Consider the following 20,926-nt stretch of genomic DNA (forward strand, 5'->3'; position numbering starts at 1 on the left):
ACCCCAAATCACTGTTAGACTTTACTTCAAAATTTAAGAGAAGAATATTTTCTCTGTGTGAAGTACTGGCAGATCCCAGAGAGAGATAGCTTCACATCTGTTTCCTCTGCTGAATAACACAATGTTCAGGATGAGGTATACACTCAGCTATCTGAATTAGATGCTGGGGACAATCTGGGATCAGTATAGGACTTTCAATATTCACATAGCAAAAAGGAAGACTGCAAGAAGGAAGCCAGCAGGAAACCACTGGACCATCTAGACATAATATAATTGGGGACTGATCCAAAGTGATGGCACTAGAAAGGGAAAATATTTCAAAGGAAAAGTGATTGGATTTGATGACAAACTGAATATATGAAATAAAAAGAATCCAATGAATCCCACTCAAGTTTTGGATGGGTGAGATAGGGACAGATTCAAGATTGCTCAGGACAGACTAAGTCAGCTTACCAGATTGTTTAAATTCAAGCCCCTGGAATTTGGGTCCCGCCCAATGGCCCAGAGCAGGCAGTCAACATCTGGAATAGTGGTCAAGGTCGGCTTGCTTCCAGGAACTTCAGTAATCACGGAAACTTCCAGGCCTGATGAAGTCCTTTTAACTTCCTTGACCTATTGGCAAATAAAATGTTAAATGTGAGTGGCAAGGCAAGGGGAGAAGTTGGAAGGAAAGCAAATGAAGATGAAACTTAAATCCCACCTGAAACCTATAGCTGACAAAGACAATTTACTTTCAGCCACAGGCCATCAGCATCAGAAGTCCCTGGAGCCAGGCTTGTTTCCTGTGTTGCCCCAAAGCTCCCAGCCAATGACTGGAAATGTCAACTAATGTTATCATTATAATGCTTTGGCTTAAAAACAAATTATTAAATGCACTTCTTCAAATCTGTGATAATATTTTAAGTCATAAATCTAAGCACAGTGGCTTGAAAGAAAGGATGTAGCAGCATCACCAAGAAACTTTTCTAAAGCATGGTCAATGCTTCCTCCTGGACATTCGGAATCAGAATGGGGGAAAGGAATAACCTACTCAGGACAGCTGAGTTTATACACAGCTACCCCTCCATTCCTGCAGGGAACTGGTTCCAGGAACCTCCACAGACATAAAACCTGTAAATGTTCAAGTCTTTTATATAAAATGGCATAGTATTTGCATATAACCTAGATACCTCCTTCTGTGTACTTTAAATCAACTTTGTTTTACTTAAAATTCAAAACACAAGGTAAACAGGTGTTAGATTGTATTATTTAGAGAAAAAGTTTGTACATGTTCAGTATACATGCCACTGTTTTCCCCAAAATATTTTTGATCCACAAGTAGTTGACTCTGCAGATGCAGAACCCATTGATAAAAGAGGGCTGACTATGCAGCTTAGTGAAGGTCCTAAGGTGATTTGGATGGTAAGCCTTTCTACTAGTTCAGCATATTTATAATTACAAAGCATGTTCTCATTAATTATTTTACTTAATAGAGTTGATGTTAAAAGGATGAAGTTGTGGGGGTGGAAAAAACATTTTTACAAGATTATTCTCCAAGAAAATTGGCTGAAATTCAAGAATTCCCTGAGGAGTTAGGCCTTAAAAATAGGTTCCACACTATCCTGTCACAGATATCTTAAAAAGAAAAAAAAGAGAGAAAGAAAAAGGCTTCAAGCAGCAATTAAAAATCAAAAAATTATAAAAGTTGATCAAAATAAACCATAAAGTACTTGTATTAAAAATATGTTCCAGGGGCTGGGGATGTGGCTCAAGCAGTAGCGCGCTCGCCTGGCATGCGTGCGGCCCGGGTTCGATACCCAGCACCACATACCAACAAAGATGTTGTGTCCGCCGAGAACTAAAAAATAAATATTAAAAAAAATTCTCTCTCTCTCTCTCCTCTCTCACTCTCTTTTAAAAAAAAAAATATGTTCCATTTTAGTTTGCACTACGATGCAAAAGAAAACAATTTCGGTGCTTTCTCTCTTTGTAGTGCACCAAACTGAATGGGGAATATACTTATAGGATGAAGAAGACAAAAAAAAAAAAAAAAAAAGATTCCAAGGGTTGGGAATGGGGCTTAGTGGTACTTGCCTGGCATGTGAAAGGCCCTGGTTTTGACTCTTAGCACTGAAAAAAAAATCCCATACTATTTTCTGGAAAACAAATGTAAATATAAAAAGTAAGGATATGCAAAAAGGTATATGGGCACAAACATCAAAGCTTCTAACTGTCGGGTTTCTAATCTTTTACATATTTGGCTTTGTTAACACCTTCATGTGAAAAGTAGCTTTCTTAAAAAAAGGAAATAAAAGAAATAATTGGCAGTACTCTAGGAGTAGAATAAATTTTGACTGAGGAGTTTGTGTTTATAAAATTGAGGGCTGGGGTGTAGCTCAGTGGTAGAGTACTTGACTTGTGTAAGGCCCTGGGTTTGATGCAAACAAAGCATGACAACCAGGAACAAAATTCAAAACCTAAATGGGTGAGGTTAAACGCAAAAAGTGTTATTCCCCAGAGACAGATGACAAGAGGCTATGAGAGGGCCTTGAGGACACACCTGTGAGTACTTCAAGACCTCCACGCCAGAATTCTCCAGCTCTTCAGTGCAGTTGGAACTGATTAGTGAATCAAAATTCCTAAGTACCTGTGTACAGATATAGGCAACAGAGGGATGGGGGTTGTGGGGAAAAAAATGTGATTAAAGACATGCTACAAACTTGGGAAGGAAATTTCAGTGCTGTATTATCCTTTTCCCTATCTCCTTCATTCATGGTCATATTGAGAGTAGGGTTTTTTTGGTTTTTGTTTTGGTACTGGTGACCCAACCAAGGGGCACTTTAGTACCAGGCTACATCCTCAATCCCTTTTATTTTTTGAGACAGGGTCTCACACTAAGTTGCGCTAGCTAGCTTCAAATTTGAAAACCTCCTGTCTCATACTCCCAGGTCACTGGGATCACAGGTACAAGCCATCCTGGGAGACGGAAGTGAAGTTTTAATAAATCCTCTCTTCTCCTACTAGTGTCTATATTATATTTGACTTAATTCCTGTTTTAGAGTAAAAATAAAATGGATAGTCAGCTGGGCACAATAATATATGCTTTTAATCCCAATTACTAAGGAGGCTGATGTCAAAGGACCATAAGTTCTAGGCCAGGCTCTACAACTTAGCAAGCCCGTGTTTGAAAAAAAATAAAAAGGGCTGGAGATGTCATCAGTGCTTACCAACTTTCCAAATGGACCCATGTACTGATAAGACTATAAAAATTTACTTATTTATTAAATACTCTGCCTTTCCTCTTCCTTCCAATTTACTGGATATTCCAATCATGCAAAATCATGTTTATGAAAAGCACTTTTCAGGACATAAATCTCCTTGGGGTTGAATTATATGACATATTTCAAAGCCAAAGAGAAAGTTTTAGGAGTATGCACTGTCCAGGATTGTAAGCAAACCTCTGGTCCCTCCATTTGTTCAAGTTAAGAAGTATAACCAGCCTGGTACAGTGGCGCATGCCTGGAATCCTAGCAGCTCAGAGGCTGAGACAGGAGGATTGTGAGTTCAAAGTCAGCCTTAGCAAAGGTGAGGGGCTAGGCAAATCAGTGAGACCCTGTCTCTAAATAAAATACAAAATAGGGCTGGGATATGGCTCAGTGATTTAGTGTCCCCCTGAGTTCAATCCCTGGTACCTTCCCTCCAACCAAAAAAGAAAAGGAAAACACAGGGAATGAGAAGGAAAAGGCTAAGATTTACCTTATCATGCCGTATCATTAATGATGTCTTAGAGCCCAGGGCTGAGAGGATCCCAGCTATTTCCACAGCAATATAACCTGCGCCCACAATGACACTGCGGCTTAAATGAGAGCAGAATGTTAATGTTTTATAATTTTAGATTTATAGACAAGTTATACAGATACTATGACATTTCTTTAATGACACAAAAACCTTCCAAACTAGAGATGGTTTCTTTCTTTCTTTCTTTCTTTCTTTTTTTATGAAAAAGGAAAAAGCAGTTTTACTGCTTTGCAAGCAAAGGAGAAACACAGGAGACTTCTGTCCCAGAGGCTGTGGTTCTGCCCATCAGCAGGAACAGGGGGCTTTTCAAGAGGTTATTCAAAGGCTACATTCCACATGCTCTGTGTTGGAGTCATACTTCACTTGTTAATTTGGACCATTTCTGAGATCTTCTGCTTCCATCCCCAAAGTCTGGATTACTTCGTTTTTATAGTGGGTGTACACTCTAGAGATGGCCTCTTCCGTGTCTAAAACTAACAGCAGGGCCACAATTCTTAGCACCATTACTCTTCTGTGTTGGGTGTTTCTCCTTGATCATGACTCAGTTTTATCAATTCTTGCAATATGGTCAAGGGCCAATTTAAGAAAGCTACTTTAACTTCTAGGATAATTCTGCAAACTAAACTTCCTGAATACATTTTGGTTTAAAAAGAATCTTCAGTCCTGGTTAAAAGTTTGAATGAAGGTCTAAACCAATAGTGAAGAAGCTCTGATCCTGGACCCAGCTCCAGGTTTACTTTCATGCTGCAGTCTGCAGAATAAGACCTCTTTTTTGGATATCCCCTTTGGGACTGGTGTCCTCTAAAGCTTCATACAACCTTTCCCAAAGTTGCAATGCATCATGGGTAATAAGCACTCAAGGGGAGAACAAAGGAAATCTTGCTCCAATATTTCCCTTAGGCAAAGTACCTACACTGTAAGTCCCAGACTTCACAGGGCTTACAATCTGGATGGAAAAAAGTAAAAACCCAAATGGTTCACCACTGCACAGAGCAGGAGTAGGAGGAGTAGGAGGAGTAGGAGGAGGAGCAGGAAGAGATGATTACACCTGCTCAGGGAGGAGAGCCACACCACTGTGGCCCCCAATTACCAACATGTGGCTCTCCTGGCCTGCTTTCAACTAGAGACAATAGCCAGGACCTGGAAGATCATCACCAAAGGCCCTGCAGGTCTGATTACACCAGAGGTATCCCTGCTAGCCTACTTTTCTTGATTCCTTTTTCACTCTTCCTATGATCTAATACCTCTATATGCTCTCCTCCTACCTCATAAACCTCACATCCCACACCTCCCACACTCTTTGTTCACCATTAGAAACCACAGACATTTATGCAAACCTACTATTTATATTGTAGATATTAATCTCACACATCATTTCTCATTATTGTGACAAAACTGTAATTGTCTAAATAGGAGCTATTTGGTTTCCGGTTGCATATTGTTTGCACTGGGTACTGTAAATATGGATCTCCCCTTTAAAGGTGAGGTATTAGTAACCTCCAGGAACACTACAAGAAAGAAAAACAAATGGCTATAAGAGGTAATGACCCTCTTATCCTATAATCCAGAGTATGAAAAGAAAAATCTCTGTATGGTTCAAACCTATGAAATAGCTCTTCTTCCATCTTCACCATTGTTTCTGACCTCTTTGCCTTTCTACAGTTCTTCCTTCCTATTGCTCTCCTTTCTCCTATCCACCTTCTTTTTATCCCCAGACATGTATTATTGAAGTTCTATGCTGTTTTAGGTATCACACTAGACAGGATGGATAATGATTCCTGCTCTTAAGGAATTTTGGAAGAGAGAAACATGCTCTAGAGTCGGTCAAGGATCACATCCAGTCAGTTCTTGCAGATTAGAGAGTTTAGAAAATGCTGCAGATTCCTGAAACACAACTAACTCTTGCAGGGCCCCCAGAAGCAGTCCATGCAAGAAACAGGCATGTACTGGGTACAGTGTCACATGCCTATAATTCCAGTACTCAGGAGATTGAAGCAGAAGGCCTGCAAGTTCAAGAACAGTGATTTTTGGCTGGGAATGTGGCTCAGGCGGTAGCGCACTTGTCTGGCATGCCTGCGGCCCGGGTTCGATCCTCAGCACCACATACCAACAAAGATGTTGTACCCGCCGAGAACTAAGAAATAAATATTAAAAATTCTCTCTCTCTCTCTTTAAAAAAAAATCCATAAAATTAAAAAAAAAAAACAACACAGTGATTTAGTGAGACCTTGTCTCATAATAATAAATAAAAAGGGTTAAGATGTAGTTTGGTGGTAGAGTACCACTAGGTTTAATCCCCAGTTTAAAAAAAAACAAAAAACAAAAAACGATGGGGGAGAGGTGCTGGAGATATAGCTCAGCTGGTAAAGTGCTTGCCTTGCATGCACAAAGCCCTGGGTTCAATCCCCAGTAACACACACACACACACACACACCAAAAAAAAAAAAAAAAAAAGGAAAGAAAAATAGGCATGGGAAAAAAATTGGTTTCTTCAGAGACCTGCAAGGAGCTCAGTGCGTCCCTTCAGCTCCCATTAGTACCCTAATGCTAACACTTGCCACTGTCATCTTCACTGGAAGAAATCTTTCAAGCCGCCAAATCCCCAAAGCACTTCTTTTTCCTCCTTCTGGCCTTCAGGACCACTTATGCTACAACCTTCCATGGGATTCATGTTCCCAACTCCATCCAACCAGAGGATAAAATGGAACTACACAGTGCACATAGTATTTTGTCTACAGAATTCATTCTTTCCCTGATTCTTTCCTTATTTACCATGATTATAACAAGGGTTTCCCTGGGTTACCTAGACTGTTCTCAAACTTCTAGGTTTAAGCAATCCTTCTGCCTCAGCCTCCCAAAGCAGCTAGGACCATAGGTGCATGCTACCATGCTCTGCTCAACAGTTAATTCATTTTCCTGTGTTCTTAAAAGTCTTTTGTTTATAACATGTATAAATGCATTCATTAAACTTTTATTCATGTCAATAAAAGCTTAATAAATGACTTCAAAATACCTAATGAACAGATATTTATAATAAAACTTGTTTCAGGTTGAGTCTAGATCAAATTTTATTATCTAAACATGATGACTCATGACCACACTTCTGGAAGCATGCTCACATGTGTCATGTCATTCAACACTAACACTAAGTAGTACAGGGAGGATCGTGAGGGATGAAAGGCTGTTATCCAATACATTTCCATGCACTGACAGTAAACCTAAAAAGACTATAGGCTTTTCTGAAACCTCATCTAAGTCAGAAGATGGCTTGGTCTATATATCCATTTTCACTGGTGCCATGGAACTGTAGAGTAGTCCTCATCCTTTATGAACTGTGGCTATGGGTGACTTAAGGTAAAGATGGATTATTAGTCACTGATGATCTCTGAAAGCATTTGTAACAAGTGAGGCTTAAGACCTCAAACTGGACTGGCAACAGCCACTGAGGGAGCAGCAGATTAAGCACCATCAACTAGAGAGTGACTCAGATGGAGACAGAGGCCAGGCTCTGGGCCACAGGTTCTTTCTTCTATTCACCTCTTACCATGAGTAAAAGGAGAACCACTCCAAAAAGCCTGCAACATGCAGGGCCTTTAAATGAGAGAAATGTTTGCCCTTGTTACCTTCTTTTCCTCTATGAATCAAATTCATGTCAGAAATTTACTAAAGTTACTCAGACAAACCTACTTCAAGAACAATGCCAGGGAATGAAGATGTAACTCAGTGGTACAGTGTTTGCCTAGCATGTGCAAACCCTGGGTTCAATCCCTAGTACAAGAAAAAATAACAACAGTAACCAAAAAACGCCAATGTCAGCTGGTCACTTTGGCACATGCCTATAGTCACCAGCTACTTGAGAGGCTGAAGCAGGATGGCAATTTAAGCCCAGGATTTCAAGTTCAGCCTGGGCAACATCGTGAGACCCCCATCTCAAAAAAAAAAAAAAAAAAAAAAAGAACAAGAAAAGAACAATGTCAGAAAATACATTTTTGTGAGACCAACAGAGCCTTCTTTTATGGAGACCCCTCTGTACTAACTTTGAAAAATCCAGAGTCAATTACTTTAGAGATGTTATGACTTGATGCCATATCAAGCTGAAGAGAGTTTTAGGTCTTTTTTTTTTTTTAAATATTTTTTTAGTTAATTTTTTTTTAGTTGTTATTTTATTTATTTGTATGCAGTGCTGAGAATCAAACCCAGTGCCTCACGCATGCTAGGTAAGTGCTCTACTACAGAGCTACAACCTCTGACCAGAGTTTTCGGTCTTATATTATTGAGTCTTCAATACTATCCTGTATCTGATTTGAGTTCTTAACATTCTACAACGGCCTCTGCCTGAAAGCATATAAGATTTCAAGGATCTACTGAGGAGTACTAGTGGATGAGGTACCCAAGGACAGAAAAGGAGAAAAGGTAGAAAAATTGAACTTAGAAAACACTATAAATGGTTGGGAAGGGGAAGAAGAGGAAAAGTTCCCAGGCAAGACTGTGGAAGAAGGGACCATTGAGGTGAAGTCCACTTACCGAGGCAATTCTTCCAACTGAAAAAATCCATCACTGGTTATTCCTAGGCTGGCACCTATGTAGAAAATACAATATTGATCATACAAGACTGCACTTTCTCTTGTACGCAGCATTTTATGCAAGAACCAAACAGTTTTTCAGTTAACACACAGTTCTGTCAAGTTTAGAAAATGGTCCACTAAGTCTTCTGTGCATCAACACTTAATTTCTTTCTAGAACTAGAAGCAACGGCAGCTAACTAACTTTAAATTTACTTTAGCCAGGGCTGGGGTTGTGGCTCAGTGGTAGAATGCTCACCTAGCACATGTGAGGCACTAGGTTCGATCCTCATTACAACATAAAAATGAAATAATGATATTGTATCCACCTACAACTAAAAAATAAATATTAAAAAAATACTTTAGCCAGATGCTAAAGTCTCTGGGACCCTGTCTCAAAATAAAATCAAAAGGGCTGGGTATGTAGCTCAGTGATAAAGTGTCCTTGGATTCAATGACCTAATTCCCAATATTGCAAAAAGTAATTATAGGGCTGGGGATATAGCTCAGTTGGTAGAGTGCTTGCCTTGCATGCACAAGGCCTTGAGTTCAATCCCAAGCATCACAAACAAACAAAAAATAATTATAATATATAAAAGCAAATACACATACACAGAGATACATACACACAGAACCCAAGCATCATGATTATAAGATACATCTTTTCAGAGGTGATAAATATTTTTAAAAACGTGTCTTGAAATCAATAGATACAGTGCCTGATTCTGTTTCTGCTGTGTCTTTTATGCCTATTCTCTTCTCCTATCCCTGGCATTGCAGCAGGGGAATAGTAACTGTCTTAAAAGACAGTTACTTGAAGTAAGATTGAAATATTTCCATCACATTTCTGGTAGAAACCATACCCAATCTTCTGCACTGGGAATTACAAGTTTTCTAGCTGATCTACATCCTTCTCTGTCCCTTTCAAGTCACTGTCCCATTTGTTTCTAAAATTATCACTGAGCTGGGTGTGGTGGTGCACACTTGTAATCAGTGACTTGGGAGAGGATCACAAGTTTGAGGCCAGTCCCAGCAACTTAGTGAGACCCTTGACAACTTAGTGAGACCCATCTAAAAATAAAAAATAAAAAGGACTGAGGATATAGCTCAGTAGTAAAGTACCCCTGGGTTCAATATCTGGTACCCCAAAATAAATAATCACTGAGATCTTATTACTATAATATTTATAAATTAACATTTGTCAGTTATCATAAATTTAGAGATTCCACTATTTGGCTTAATAAGTTCCCATAAATTGGCCCCAACCCAATTCCAGTCTCAGGTCACAGTATTTGCCTCAAGAATATCAGTGCTAGAAAAACTGGCTGAATTGTTTCAATGTCCACCAAAGACACCTTTATTACCCACTGATTCTTTTCTTCCTGAGCACATACATTCAGTTTGTGTGCACATTCCCTAGAAGTCTTCCTGGTTCATCCCAGCCCATAGTAATCTGGCCTGCCTCTGAGTACTTAAAACCTCATTATCTGGCAATCATGTATTAGAACATTTCATTTAGTGTTTGTATTTGCTTTGTTTTATTTTATTTTTTTTATTTATTACTTTTTATTTTTATTTTTTGGGGTACCAGTGATTGAACTCATCCGCACTCAACCACTGAGCCACATCCCCAGCCCTATTTTGTATTTTATTTAGAGACAGGTTCTCACCGAGTTGCTTAGTGCCTTGCTGTTGCTGAGGCTGGCTTTGAACTTGCGATCCTCCTGTCTCAGCCTGAGCTGCTGGGATTACAGGTGTACACTTGGCTTACTTTTTATATTTTAAATAAATTGATAAATATTTAAAATTTTTTTTTGAATAAGAGATTATTTTATTAATACTTTGAGGTTCTAAGGAAAGAGTAAGCCATACAGTATTGGGAGTGAGAAATGCCTGGATTTCTTATGTTCTAAATTATTTGTTTTCTTTTAGGGTTAAATAAATTATTTATTTATTTATTTTTAATTGAATTATTTATTCTAATTTGTTATACATGATAGCAGAATGCAATTCATTTCATATTACACATATATAGCCAAATTTCTCAAGTCACTAATTGTATACAATGTATTTTCACACCATTCTTATCTTCATACACTTTGTTTGCATTTGCTTTTATTTTACTTTTAAATTTTTTTTTTGCAGGCTAGGCATGGTGTGTATGCCTATAACCCTAGCAACTCAGGAGGCTGAGGCAGGAAGATCGCAAGTTCAAGATCAACTTTAGCACCTTAGCAAGGCTCTAAACAACTTGTCTCAAAATAAAAAATAAAAGGCCAGGAACATAGCTCAGTGGTAAAGTGCCCTGGGTTGAATCCTCAGTACCACACACACATATAGACCAAAAAAAAAAAAAAAAAAAAAAAATCACACACACACATATATATGTATATAGATATATATATATGTATATATTTCTATATTTTAGAAACTATACCTATCAAGGATACTTATGTCTAATATTCTAATTCTATTTAACATATGTCTAACTATTTCATGTCTAATATATTCATTTGTGATTATTTGAATGTTCTATGTCTAATATATTTTATGTTTAATATTCCCAACTAAATTTTAATCTACTTGAAAATGGTATCTTCGTATCTTTTACAGTTAATGTCTTTACTTTTTGGGGTCAAACACTTTGTTTTGTTTTGGGTACTGGGGATAGTACCCAGGAGTGTTTTGAGTTACATCCCCAGCCCTATTTTTATTTTATTTTGAGACAGCATCTAAGTTGTCTTGAAACTGTGACCCTCTTGTAGGTGAGATTACAAGTGTGTGCCACTTGGCCTGGCATGAACACTTTAAAGTTGGTGACAATTTATGGATCCTCTCTTCAGAATGATCCATATAAAATTCAGGATGGTAATGAGTCTTATGGCACCAATCCATGGAACATAAAAAAGACGCATAAACTATGCTCACCATCCAAAAGACCTGCAAAGGTAGATAGGGCCATCTCTGAGACTCCTAATTTAATCTTCTTTTATAATCTCCATATTATAGACAAAAAGATGTATATAAGGCTTACTTATGGGCTGGGGATGTGGCTCAATTGGTAGTGCGCTCGCCTGGCATGCGTGCGGCCCGAGTTCGATCCTCAGCACCACATACAAACAAAGATGTTGTGTCCGCCAAAACTAAAAAAATAAATATTAAAAAAATTCTCTCTCTCTTAAAAAAAAAGTTGCTTTAAATTTGAAAAGAGAGACTGCAATATTAAAAAAAAAAAAAAAAGGCTTACTTAACTAGTTAAACTACATCCTTACAATATCTCTCTCCCTTCAGTCAATATATTTGTACCTTATAAATAGCAACACTTCTAACAGAGACTAGAAACAATCTATACATGCTAAGATTGAGGCTACAATAGTTTGAAATGGATGAAATCTCTTTCCTCTTCACTAACTACCACTTAGCCAATTAATTTAGGTTCTACAGAGACTTTTTTCACAGTCTTTCTCTTTTTTTGGCAGGGGTTGAGGGTATAGGGATTGAATTCAGGGGCACTGGATCACTGAGCCACATCCCAGCCCTATTTTATATTTTATTTAGAGACAGGGTCTCACTGAGTTGTTTAGTGCCACATTCTTGCCAAAGCTGGCTTTGAGCTTGTGATCCTCCTGCCTCAACCTCCCTAGCCATTGGGATTACAGGTCTGCACCACCATGCCTGGCTTCACAGCCTTTCTTAAGAGAAAACTGGGGTCTGGGGATGCGGCTCAAGCGGTAACGTGCTTTCCTGGCATGCACGGGGCGCTGGGTTCGGTCCTCAGCACCACATAAAAATAAAATAAAGATGTTGTGTCCACCGAAAACTGAAAAATAAATATTAAAAAATTCTCTCTCTCTCTCTTAAAAAAAAAAAAAAAAGAGAGAGAGAAAACCGATATAGGCATATCCATGGCCTGGTTTGTAATTCTGAATGCAATGGAAAACCCCTCCAAATAGTTAATAACTATTTGCCTTTGAACTCACCAGGGATCTGGCTCTCATGAGGATATGAGGGGACACCACCTGTGGCAATCAGAATGTGAGGAGCTGTGTATTTTTTCCCATTAACCTCCACTGTGGGCTGGGGATCACATGTGAATGCTGCATGGCCATGGATGATTTCTATATGGGACTGAAGAAGAAATAATAACATTAGACTGTTCTTAAGATAAAGCAAAAACACCTGATGCAACATATCAGCTCTTCCGTATCTCCAGTAAAACTTGTGATTTTTGGTTTGAAATGCCAAGACAATTCTGTTTCTTGCATTTCTGTAGAGTTCTTGACTGGTAACTGATACTCAAGTAAAGGGATTGCTGTTACATACTGAAAGCATAAAATAAGAAATGCAAGAAGAAATGGAAGAGGAGGAGAAAGGAAGCACTGAGGGAGAAAGTCTTCCTTACAGTGAGAAGAGATTGAAGAATGATGTGTCTGGAGGAAGGGAATAAGAAAGAGGAAAACAAAAAAATAAAGGTTAAGGGGCTAGTGTTGTGGACTCAGCAGTAGAACGCTCGCCTAACACATGCAAGGCGCTGGGTTTGATTCTCAGCACCAAATAGAAATAAATAAATAAAATGAAGGAACTGTGTTCAACTACAACTAAAAAAATATTTAAAATAACAATAATAATAATAATAATAATAATAATAATAATAATAATAAAGGTTAAAAGAGTGAAGGCAAAAGCAAAATTCTCTGGCCAAGGGAAAAAGATGCAGTCATTGTTTTCCCAAATAAAATGGGAAGAATATCACAAAACTATATGACAGCAAAACTCTTTGTTAGAAATGTTGAAAACTAAAAGCTGATTTGCTCTTACTAACATCATCTATGCCAAGGCATCAATTTGAGAAGGCTGGCAAGCTTCTGCCAGTCGAGATACAGGTATTGGCCTGTGAATACAGGTGACTAAATAAGGATAATGGAGGCATGCAAGTATGATCACACAATGGAATGTATCAACATTCTGGAACATGTCTAGTTCTGAACTGAGCTATTTCCTCTTTTCCAATCACCCCTCCAGGTCTATTCCTGCAGGTGCCTTGCTTAATCAAGCTGAATTAAAATCAATGCCAAAACCCACAAGCCTCCAGAACACCCTTTCTTCAGGAATAAAAAGTTCCTATGAGGTGCTAGAGAAAAAGGAGTGTGAGCTGAGTAGTAATAATTCAGACAACACAGTTTGGAGGAATTTTCATTTCCTAAGATATTGGACAGCAAGTTTCCTTTTCTATGAGGGAAAGCTATAAAAAATTCCTTGATCATAAAGTCACAGTAAGTTCTATTACATATCAAGATTTATAAGTATTTAAAAATGCTGGATTTCTTGGTAATTTTCCTATCTCTTGCAAAAGTACTTTAGCTAGCTCTACTTAAAAATTTTGATGTGTGGGGATGGGAAGGATGGTGGAATGAGATGGACAATATTGGGCTGGGGATGTGGCTCAAGCGGTAGCGCGCTCGCCTGGCATGCGTGTGGCCCGGGTTCGATCCTCAGCACCACATACCAACAAAGATGTTGTGTCCGCCGAGTTCTAAAAAATAAATATTAAAATTTCTCTCTCTCTCTCTCTCCTCTCTCACTCTCTCTTTAAAAAAAAAAAAAAAAGAGATGGACATTATTACCCTATGTACATGTATGATTGCACGAATGAGTCATAACCCCGCAGCGTGTCCAGCAAGAGAAATAAGAAGTTGTGTTCCATCTGTATACAATAAGTTGAATGTATTCTGCTGTCATGTATACTATTTAGAACAAATTTTAAAAATTAAAATTTTAATGTGGGTGCTTTAGTAATAGAATGTTGTATCTCTAATAAATATAAGTCTGAGAGCCTTAAAATCCTTTGGAGTTAGTAAATACAGAACTGTACTCAAGTATCTTTCCTTCTAAATTGGGGGTTAAGGTCAGAAAATATATTCTGGGAATGGGGATATAGCTCAGTGGTAAAGCAATTGCCTAGTTTGCTTAATGCCCTAGGTTCAATCCTCAGGACCACTTGGGGGGGAAAAATGCTACAAGAAAATATCTAAATATCCTCCTCCAAAAAATAAATACAGGGCTGGGGTTGTGGCTCAGTGGTAGAGCACTTGCCTAGTAAGTGTGAGGCACTGGGTTTCATACTCAGCACCACATAAAAAATAAATAAATAAAGGCATTGTGTACATCTCAACTAAAAAATATTTTTAAAATAAATAAATAAATAATCAAATACAACGAATGATAAGAACCAACATAAAAGTATTTGAGATTAGCCATCTGTAGAAATAATTCACCTTAAAAACTGGTTTAGAGCCAGGTGTAGTCATGCACACCTATAATCCCAGCAACTCAAAAGGTTGAGGCAGGAGGATTCCAAGTTTAAGGCTAATCTCAGCAATTAAGCAGGGTCCTAAGCAATTCAATGAGAACCCTGTCTCAAAAAATAAAAAGAACTGGGGATGTAGCTCAGTGGTAGAGTCCCCTGGCTTCAATGCCTAGTAGCAAAAGACAAAAAACATTGGTTTATAAACATGTCACTATTGAGATTAGGGCAGCTCAAACAGCAACAAGAATTTACTGTTTGATGCTATATGATTTTCTTGGAATAAACCCAACTACTAGGTATAATACTCAAAAAAAAAAAAAAAAAACCCAGAATCTACTGTCACCTGAATACAAATTAAGCTATATAAATATGTAAATCTCCTAGAAACTGCAAAGTGAAACCACAAAGACAAAGGAAGGATGATGGGACATATGCTGTACAGTAAAAGGATGTGGGAGGAGAGAAGTGAAGCAGGTAGAAGGTAGAATTGAGGACTGAAATGGAGAAAACTATGTTACATGCATTTATGAATATGCCAAAATGAACTCTACAATTAGGCATAACTATAATACATTTTAAAAAGAAAAAAGAAAAAGGAGAGCTGGTGTTTGCTTTGGTAGCATATGTACTAAAATAGGAACAGAAAAGATTAATGTAACCCCTGTGCAAAGATGACATATGAATCTGTGAAGCATTCCATACTAAAAAGAAAAAAGAAAATGGAAGGCTGGATGACCTGTGATTTACCAATGTCACTAGTATGGCATGGCATGGAGGAGGTATAACATCTAAGCACTAAGGCAGAAAAAGCCTCAGAAAGGTAAAGGACAACATATACTTGCCAGAGGCAAACACACTATACGAAGATACATTTTTGCCTGGCCACACATACTTGCCTACTCCAGCAAAAAAACGGCTCCTTCCTTTTCTAAGTTCAAAACCCAGCATACAGGGCTGGAGATATAGCTCAGTTGGTAGAGTGCTTGCCTCGCATACACAAGACCCTGGGTTTGATTCTCAACAACAACAACAAAAAGCATACACACCTTGGTTAGATTGTTTCGATAGATGGTGTTCAGGCGGCTCACATAGGCATCCCGCTTTTCTTTTATAACACTGCAACAAAACCTGAGTCAGTACTGAGAAACAGGATTTTCCTCTTTCAGTAGCCAGAGAGCTGTCCCAACACCCGTAAGCAGAAAATCATAGACTGTCAATAAAAATGAAGTGAATAAATATCTCTGAAGACAGCTGTCCTTTCCCTGTGACCACCTGCCTTCCTCTATGATGAGAATCCTTACTCCACTCCATGGAGAACGCTCAGTTGGCATCCACTTATGTGGGCTTCTTTCTGCATATAATCAAGGATAGTTGCTTTGGCATAGCACATAGAACATGGTGGCCACTCAAAAATGTTTATTGAAACATAAATAGCGAATAGATTTGCTAAAACTTTGTGAAAATTCAATGATTTCAAAAGTTTATGGCAATTTAGATGCAAAAGCGCACGCCTATAATCCCAGTGGCTCAGGAAGCTGAGGCAGGAGGATTGCAAGCTCGAGGTCAGCCTCAGCAATTAAGAGAGGCCCTAAGCAACTTAGGACCTATCTCAAAATAAAAAAATAAAAAGGGCTGGGGATGTGGTTAAGCTCAGTGGTTAAGTTCCCCTGGGATAAATCCACAGTATCTTCCTCCACCAAAAAAAAAATTTTTGGTGATTCCTTAAAAAGTTAAATATAGAATTGCCATATCATCCAGCAATTCCACTTCTAGGTATAGACCCAGAAGAATTAAAAACAGGGACTCAAACAGATACTTGTACACCAACATTTGCAGCAGCATTATTCTTAACAGCCATAAAGTAGAAATAACCCAATAGTCCATGGACAGGTAACTGAATAAAATATAGAAGGGATACTACTGCACAGTAAAGAGCATGAATTATTTATACAGGTTACAACATGAATAAACCTTGAAAATGTTATGCTAAGCAAAATAAACCAGACATAAAAGCAAATACATTATATGATTCTATGAAGAACCTAGCATAGGTTCAGCCATAAAGACAGAAAGTAGACTAGAGGTAGCAGTGGCTAGGGCATGGGGAATGAGGAGTTACATTTAATGGGTAAAGAATTCTGTTTGGGATGGTAGAAACGTACTGGAAATGCAGAGTGATCATGGCTGCACAACACTGGAATGTACTTAATGGTAAATTTTACATTGTACATATTTTACCACAATAATATCTCCCCAAGTTTAGGCTTAGTTACTAGAAATCTACATTTGCAAATTGAACCCCTTGAGCATTAATACTTACCGCCAATTGAATTTACTCTCACAGCTTTGAAAGCCATAATCAACATGATCATGCATGAATTCAGAGTGGACAGCTGTGTTCCACATTACCTATAAAGAAAAGTACCCAAAATAGTAGTACATGAGTCCTGAAGAAAGAAAGATGTTATGAATGAATGGTAACTATGTGACAGCAGGTAAGAACTAACCTTGAAATTAAAAACAAAACTAAACACACTAAGAATGAAAGTTCAGAAGCATGACCAGATGGACTGGACAGTGAGGCTTCTGAAATATTGGGCAAATTATAACCAATATAACCAATATTGTTAAGTAATAGAGTTTATAATAAATAATACGAAAGCAGAATATTACAAGCCTAATAGTTTTTTCAAAAAATTTTTAAACTTATCATTGCCTATATTCCTATTTTTTTTATATTTATTTTTTTCATTGTAGTTGGACACAATACCTTTATTTATTTATGTGGTGTTAAGGATCAAACCCAGGGTCTCACACATGCTAGGCGAGCACTCTACTGCTGAGCCACAACCCCAGCCCCCTATATTACTATTTTAAGTTTTTTTTTTTTTAGATTTCTGTACTCCTTGTCCTTTTGATTCAATTCCAGGAAATGGAATGCATGTGTAACTTTACAGGATAGTAATTCAGAAGAAAAGCTATGAAATAAAGTTTTTGTTGTTCCTTTTTTTTTTTTTTTTTTTTGCTTTGGGCAGGGGGCACTGATGATTGAACCCAAGGGCACTTAACCACTAAGCCACATTCCCAGCCTTTTTTGAGAAAGGTCTTGCTGAGTTGCTTTGAGCCTCATTAGAATGTTGAGGCTGGCTCTGAGTTACAATACTTCTGCCGAATCCTCCCAAGTCGCTAATATTACAGGCATGCGCCACCGCATCCAGCAAGGACTAAAAATTCTAAGAGAACAAATTTCTATTATGTAGTCAGTAACTACAAACATGCCCTTAGAAGGATGTACATAATCACACATCTGGAATACAAATGTTGACTGCACCTGCTGTGGAATGCAGTCAGTCATTTGTAAAGGTCTTTTATGACAAATGAACATCAATTTAATGAGATTCAAACTGGCATCAAGAACCCTAGATAACAAACTACCATTTTTCTCTGCAAGACAAGCTTTAGACTACATCTTTGGCCAGCCTAAAATGCCTTCTTTGTACCTTTGTCCCTCTGCACTTAATATGATTAAAATGAGAACCGGGCACTGGGCCTGGTATACATGACTATAATCTCAGGGATTCAGGAGGCTGAGACAGGAGGATATGAAGTTTAAGGCCAGCCTCAACAATTTAGTGAAACCCTGTCTCAAAATAAAAATAAAAAGTAAGGGGGACTGGGGTGGTGGCTCAGCGGTAGAACACTTGCCTAGCTTGTGTGAAGCCCTGGGTTCGATTCTCAGCACCCCATGTAAATTAATAAAATAAAGGTCCATTGACAACTAAAAAATATTTTTAAAAAGGGGGTAGTGCATTAGGGACAAAGTTCAATGCTAAAGCACCCCCAGGTTTAATCCCCAGTACCACACAAAATACAGTCAATCAGTAAAGAAATATTTTAAAAGATTGTCAATGTTCATAAAAATAAGGACTGTTTGATTTTTTTTTAAAACTCAGGTGAAATTCATGTAACATAGAATTAACCATTTTATCTGCTTTATTCTTGATCTTAATGCACATGAAAGAGTCACTAACACCACAAATATTTTGCTTCCAGTTTGTATTATGTACTATGTGATAGCATCATGCACCTTCTGGAGAGGGTGCCTCTGTATGAACCACTTTAGGCCTTTTGGTTCAGATCTAATCATAGCAGTAGGGGCCACCGACCTCCGGTTGCTCCTCTACTGCTGATTCACTCTGCCCTTCCGATACAGGGGAGTTACTCTAGACTTCAGGCTGTTGTACAAAATAAGAGGCAACTACCAACTGATGCTCAAGAATGCAAAGCACTGAAATCAGTAGAGCCCAACAGAAATAAAAAACAAAAATCTACCAGATATGATCAGAAGGGATAAGTGAAATAAAATATGGGAACAAGACATTACAAATTCAAATTCCTATGCAGTATTTGTCCAGTGGTATTTTTAAAAATAATGAGGTAGCACTAGCCAACACCGAACTTATTGCCATAATTAGGTTTAAATTACATAAAATCACTGTACAACTTAATTTATGTAATTCATATATCCATGACCCCAAGTAGAACAGACTCCAAAGTCTGGAATTAAGGGCTGGAGGTGAAACTCAGTGGTAGAGTGCTTGCCTAGAATACACAGGCCATTGGTTTGATGTCTATTACCATAATTTTTTTTTAAATTTTAAATCTACAATTAAAAGGAAAGAAAATAATGGAAACAGTGTCCCAAATAAAAGAGCAAATTTCCTAAAAACCTACCTTACCAAAGGAATGGATTTCAGAAAATCTTTCTGAAATGAAATTTCAGTGGAGTGCATGTCATTTGCTTACAAGACATCAGAAAGCTGCCAATTTAAAGTTGAAGACCAGGCCAGGCATGATGGCTCATACCTACAATCCCAGTGGCTCAGGAAGCTAAGGCAGGAGGATTGCAAGTTCAAAGCCAGTCTCAGCAACTCAGCAAGGCCCTAAGCAACTTAGTGAGACCCTGTCTCAAATTTAAAAAGTTAAAAAAAAAAAAAAAAAAAGGGTTGGGAATATGGGTCAGTAGCTAATTGCCCTGGATTCAATCCCTGGTACCCAATAAACAAATAGCTGGCCCTCTGTATCCAGTTACACATCTGTGGACTCAGACAACCTAAGATGGAAAATATTAAAAGAAAATTGTGTCTGTACTGAAATTTACAGAATTTTCTTGTCATTTTTTAGGGAATAATGATAAGAAAATTTTAACAACTATTAACAAAGCATTTACACTTTATTAGGTATTATAAGTAATCTAGTGACGATTAAAAGTATACAGAGGGAGCCAGGCATGCTGGCACACACCTGCAATCCCAGTGACTTGGGAGGCTCAAGCAGGAGGACTGTAAGTTCAAAGCAAGTTCTCAGCAACTTAGTGAGACCTCATCTCAAAATAAAATTTAAAAAATGGGCTGGGGATGTGGCTCAGTGGTTAAGGGCCCCTGGGTTCAATCTCTGGTACCAAAAAAAAAAAAAAAAAAAAAAGTATACAGAAGAGTGGTTTATAGAGGATACGCAAATACTACACCATTTTAATATAAGGGACTAGTGCACCCATGGATTTTGGTACACTCAGGGGTCCTAGAACCAATCCTGCATTAATATTGAGGGACAACTGTGCGTTCAAATGTATCATAAAATTATTTGCAACCATAAGCAAGAGGCAACTTTGGGAATAAAAGATGCAATTTTTCCTCTATGTGAAACAGAGAAATGAGTTCAATGAAAACTACACCACAGATATCAGGACCAAAAAATCATGAACATGGTATTTTTTTTAAGCCACTTTTAGTTGGTTTCTCAGTTACGTTTCACAGAAATAATTTTAAATGATATATTTGAAAATGTCCTTGTTCTGATCATGATTTACCAAGCATGAAAAAGGAGTACAGAAAAGAATTTTTACCTTTTTGGGTACACATCCAACATTCACCTAAGGGGGAAAAAAGAAACATACTTTAAGAAAATGAAACTCAAACCATTAAATGCACCTGCAAGAAAGGAACTGTAAACATCAAATAAGACTTTCTTGAGTTCTTTTTCTTTATTTAAATTAGGTATATATGACAGTAGAGTGCATTTTGATTCATTGTACACAACTGCAGTACAACTTTCATTTCTCTGATTATAGACAATGTAGTGTCCCACCATATATGTACAGTCATACATGTACCTAGGGTAATAATGTCCATCACATTACAACATCTTTCCTGTCCCATACCCTCTCTCCTTACCCCCCTCCCCTTTGCCCAAAGTTCCTCCATTTTTTTCCATGCCCTCC

General features: G+C 37.9%; 1 protein-coding gene and 1 pseudogene across 1 annotated transcript in view; one reads left to right on the top strand and one right to left on the bottom strand.

The window, feature by feature from the left end:
• The window catches only part of Gsr (glutathione-disulfide reductase), a 48,318-nt gene that overhangs the window by 11,356 nt on the left and 16,036 nt on the right, over window positions 1–20,926 (bottom strand). The window contains exons 2-9 of the mRNA XM_026414042.2: window positions 20,552–20,578; window positions 16,967–17,055; window positions 15,693–15,762; window positions 12,320–12,467; window positions 8,302–8,356; window positions 3,736–3,835; window positions 2,540–2,626; window positions 454–612 (exon numbers count right to left, since the gene is read on the bottom strand). Of these exons, the coding sequence (XP_026269827.1) occupies window positions 454–612; window positions 2,540–2,626; window positions 3,736–3,835; window positions 8,302–8,356; window positions 12,320–12,467; window positions 15,693–15,762; window positions 16,967–17,055; window positions 20,552–20,578 (735 nt within the window). The remainder of the gene's footprint in view (window positions 1–453; window positions 613–2,539; window positions 2,627–3,735; window positions 3,836–8,301; window positions 8,357–12,319; window positions 12,468–15,692; window positions 15,763–16,966; window positions 17,056–20,551; window positions 20,579–20,926) is intronic.
• Window positions 15,255–15,352, top strand: LOC113200577 (U6 spliceosomal RNA; annotated as a pseudogene).

The sequence above is a fragment of the Urocitellus parryii genome, chromosome 14, assembly GCF_045843805.1.
Source record: "Urocitellus parryii isolate mUroPar1 chromosome 14, mUroPar1.hap1, whole genome shotgun sequence".
Classification (NCBI taxonomy): domain Eukaryota; kingdom Metazoa; phylum Chordata; class Mammalia; order Rodentia; family Sciuridae; genus Urocitellus; species Urocitellus parryii.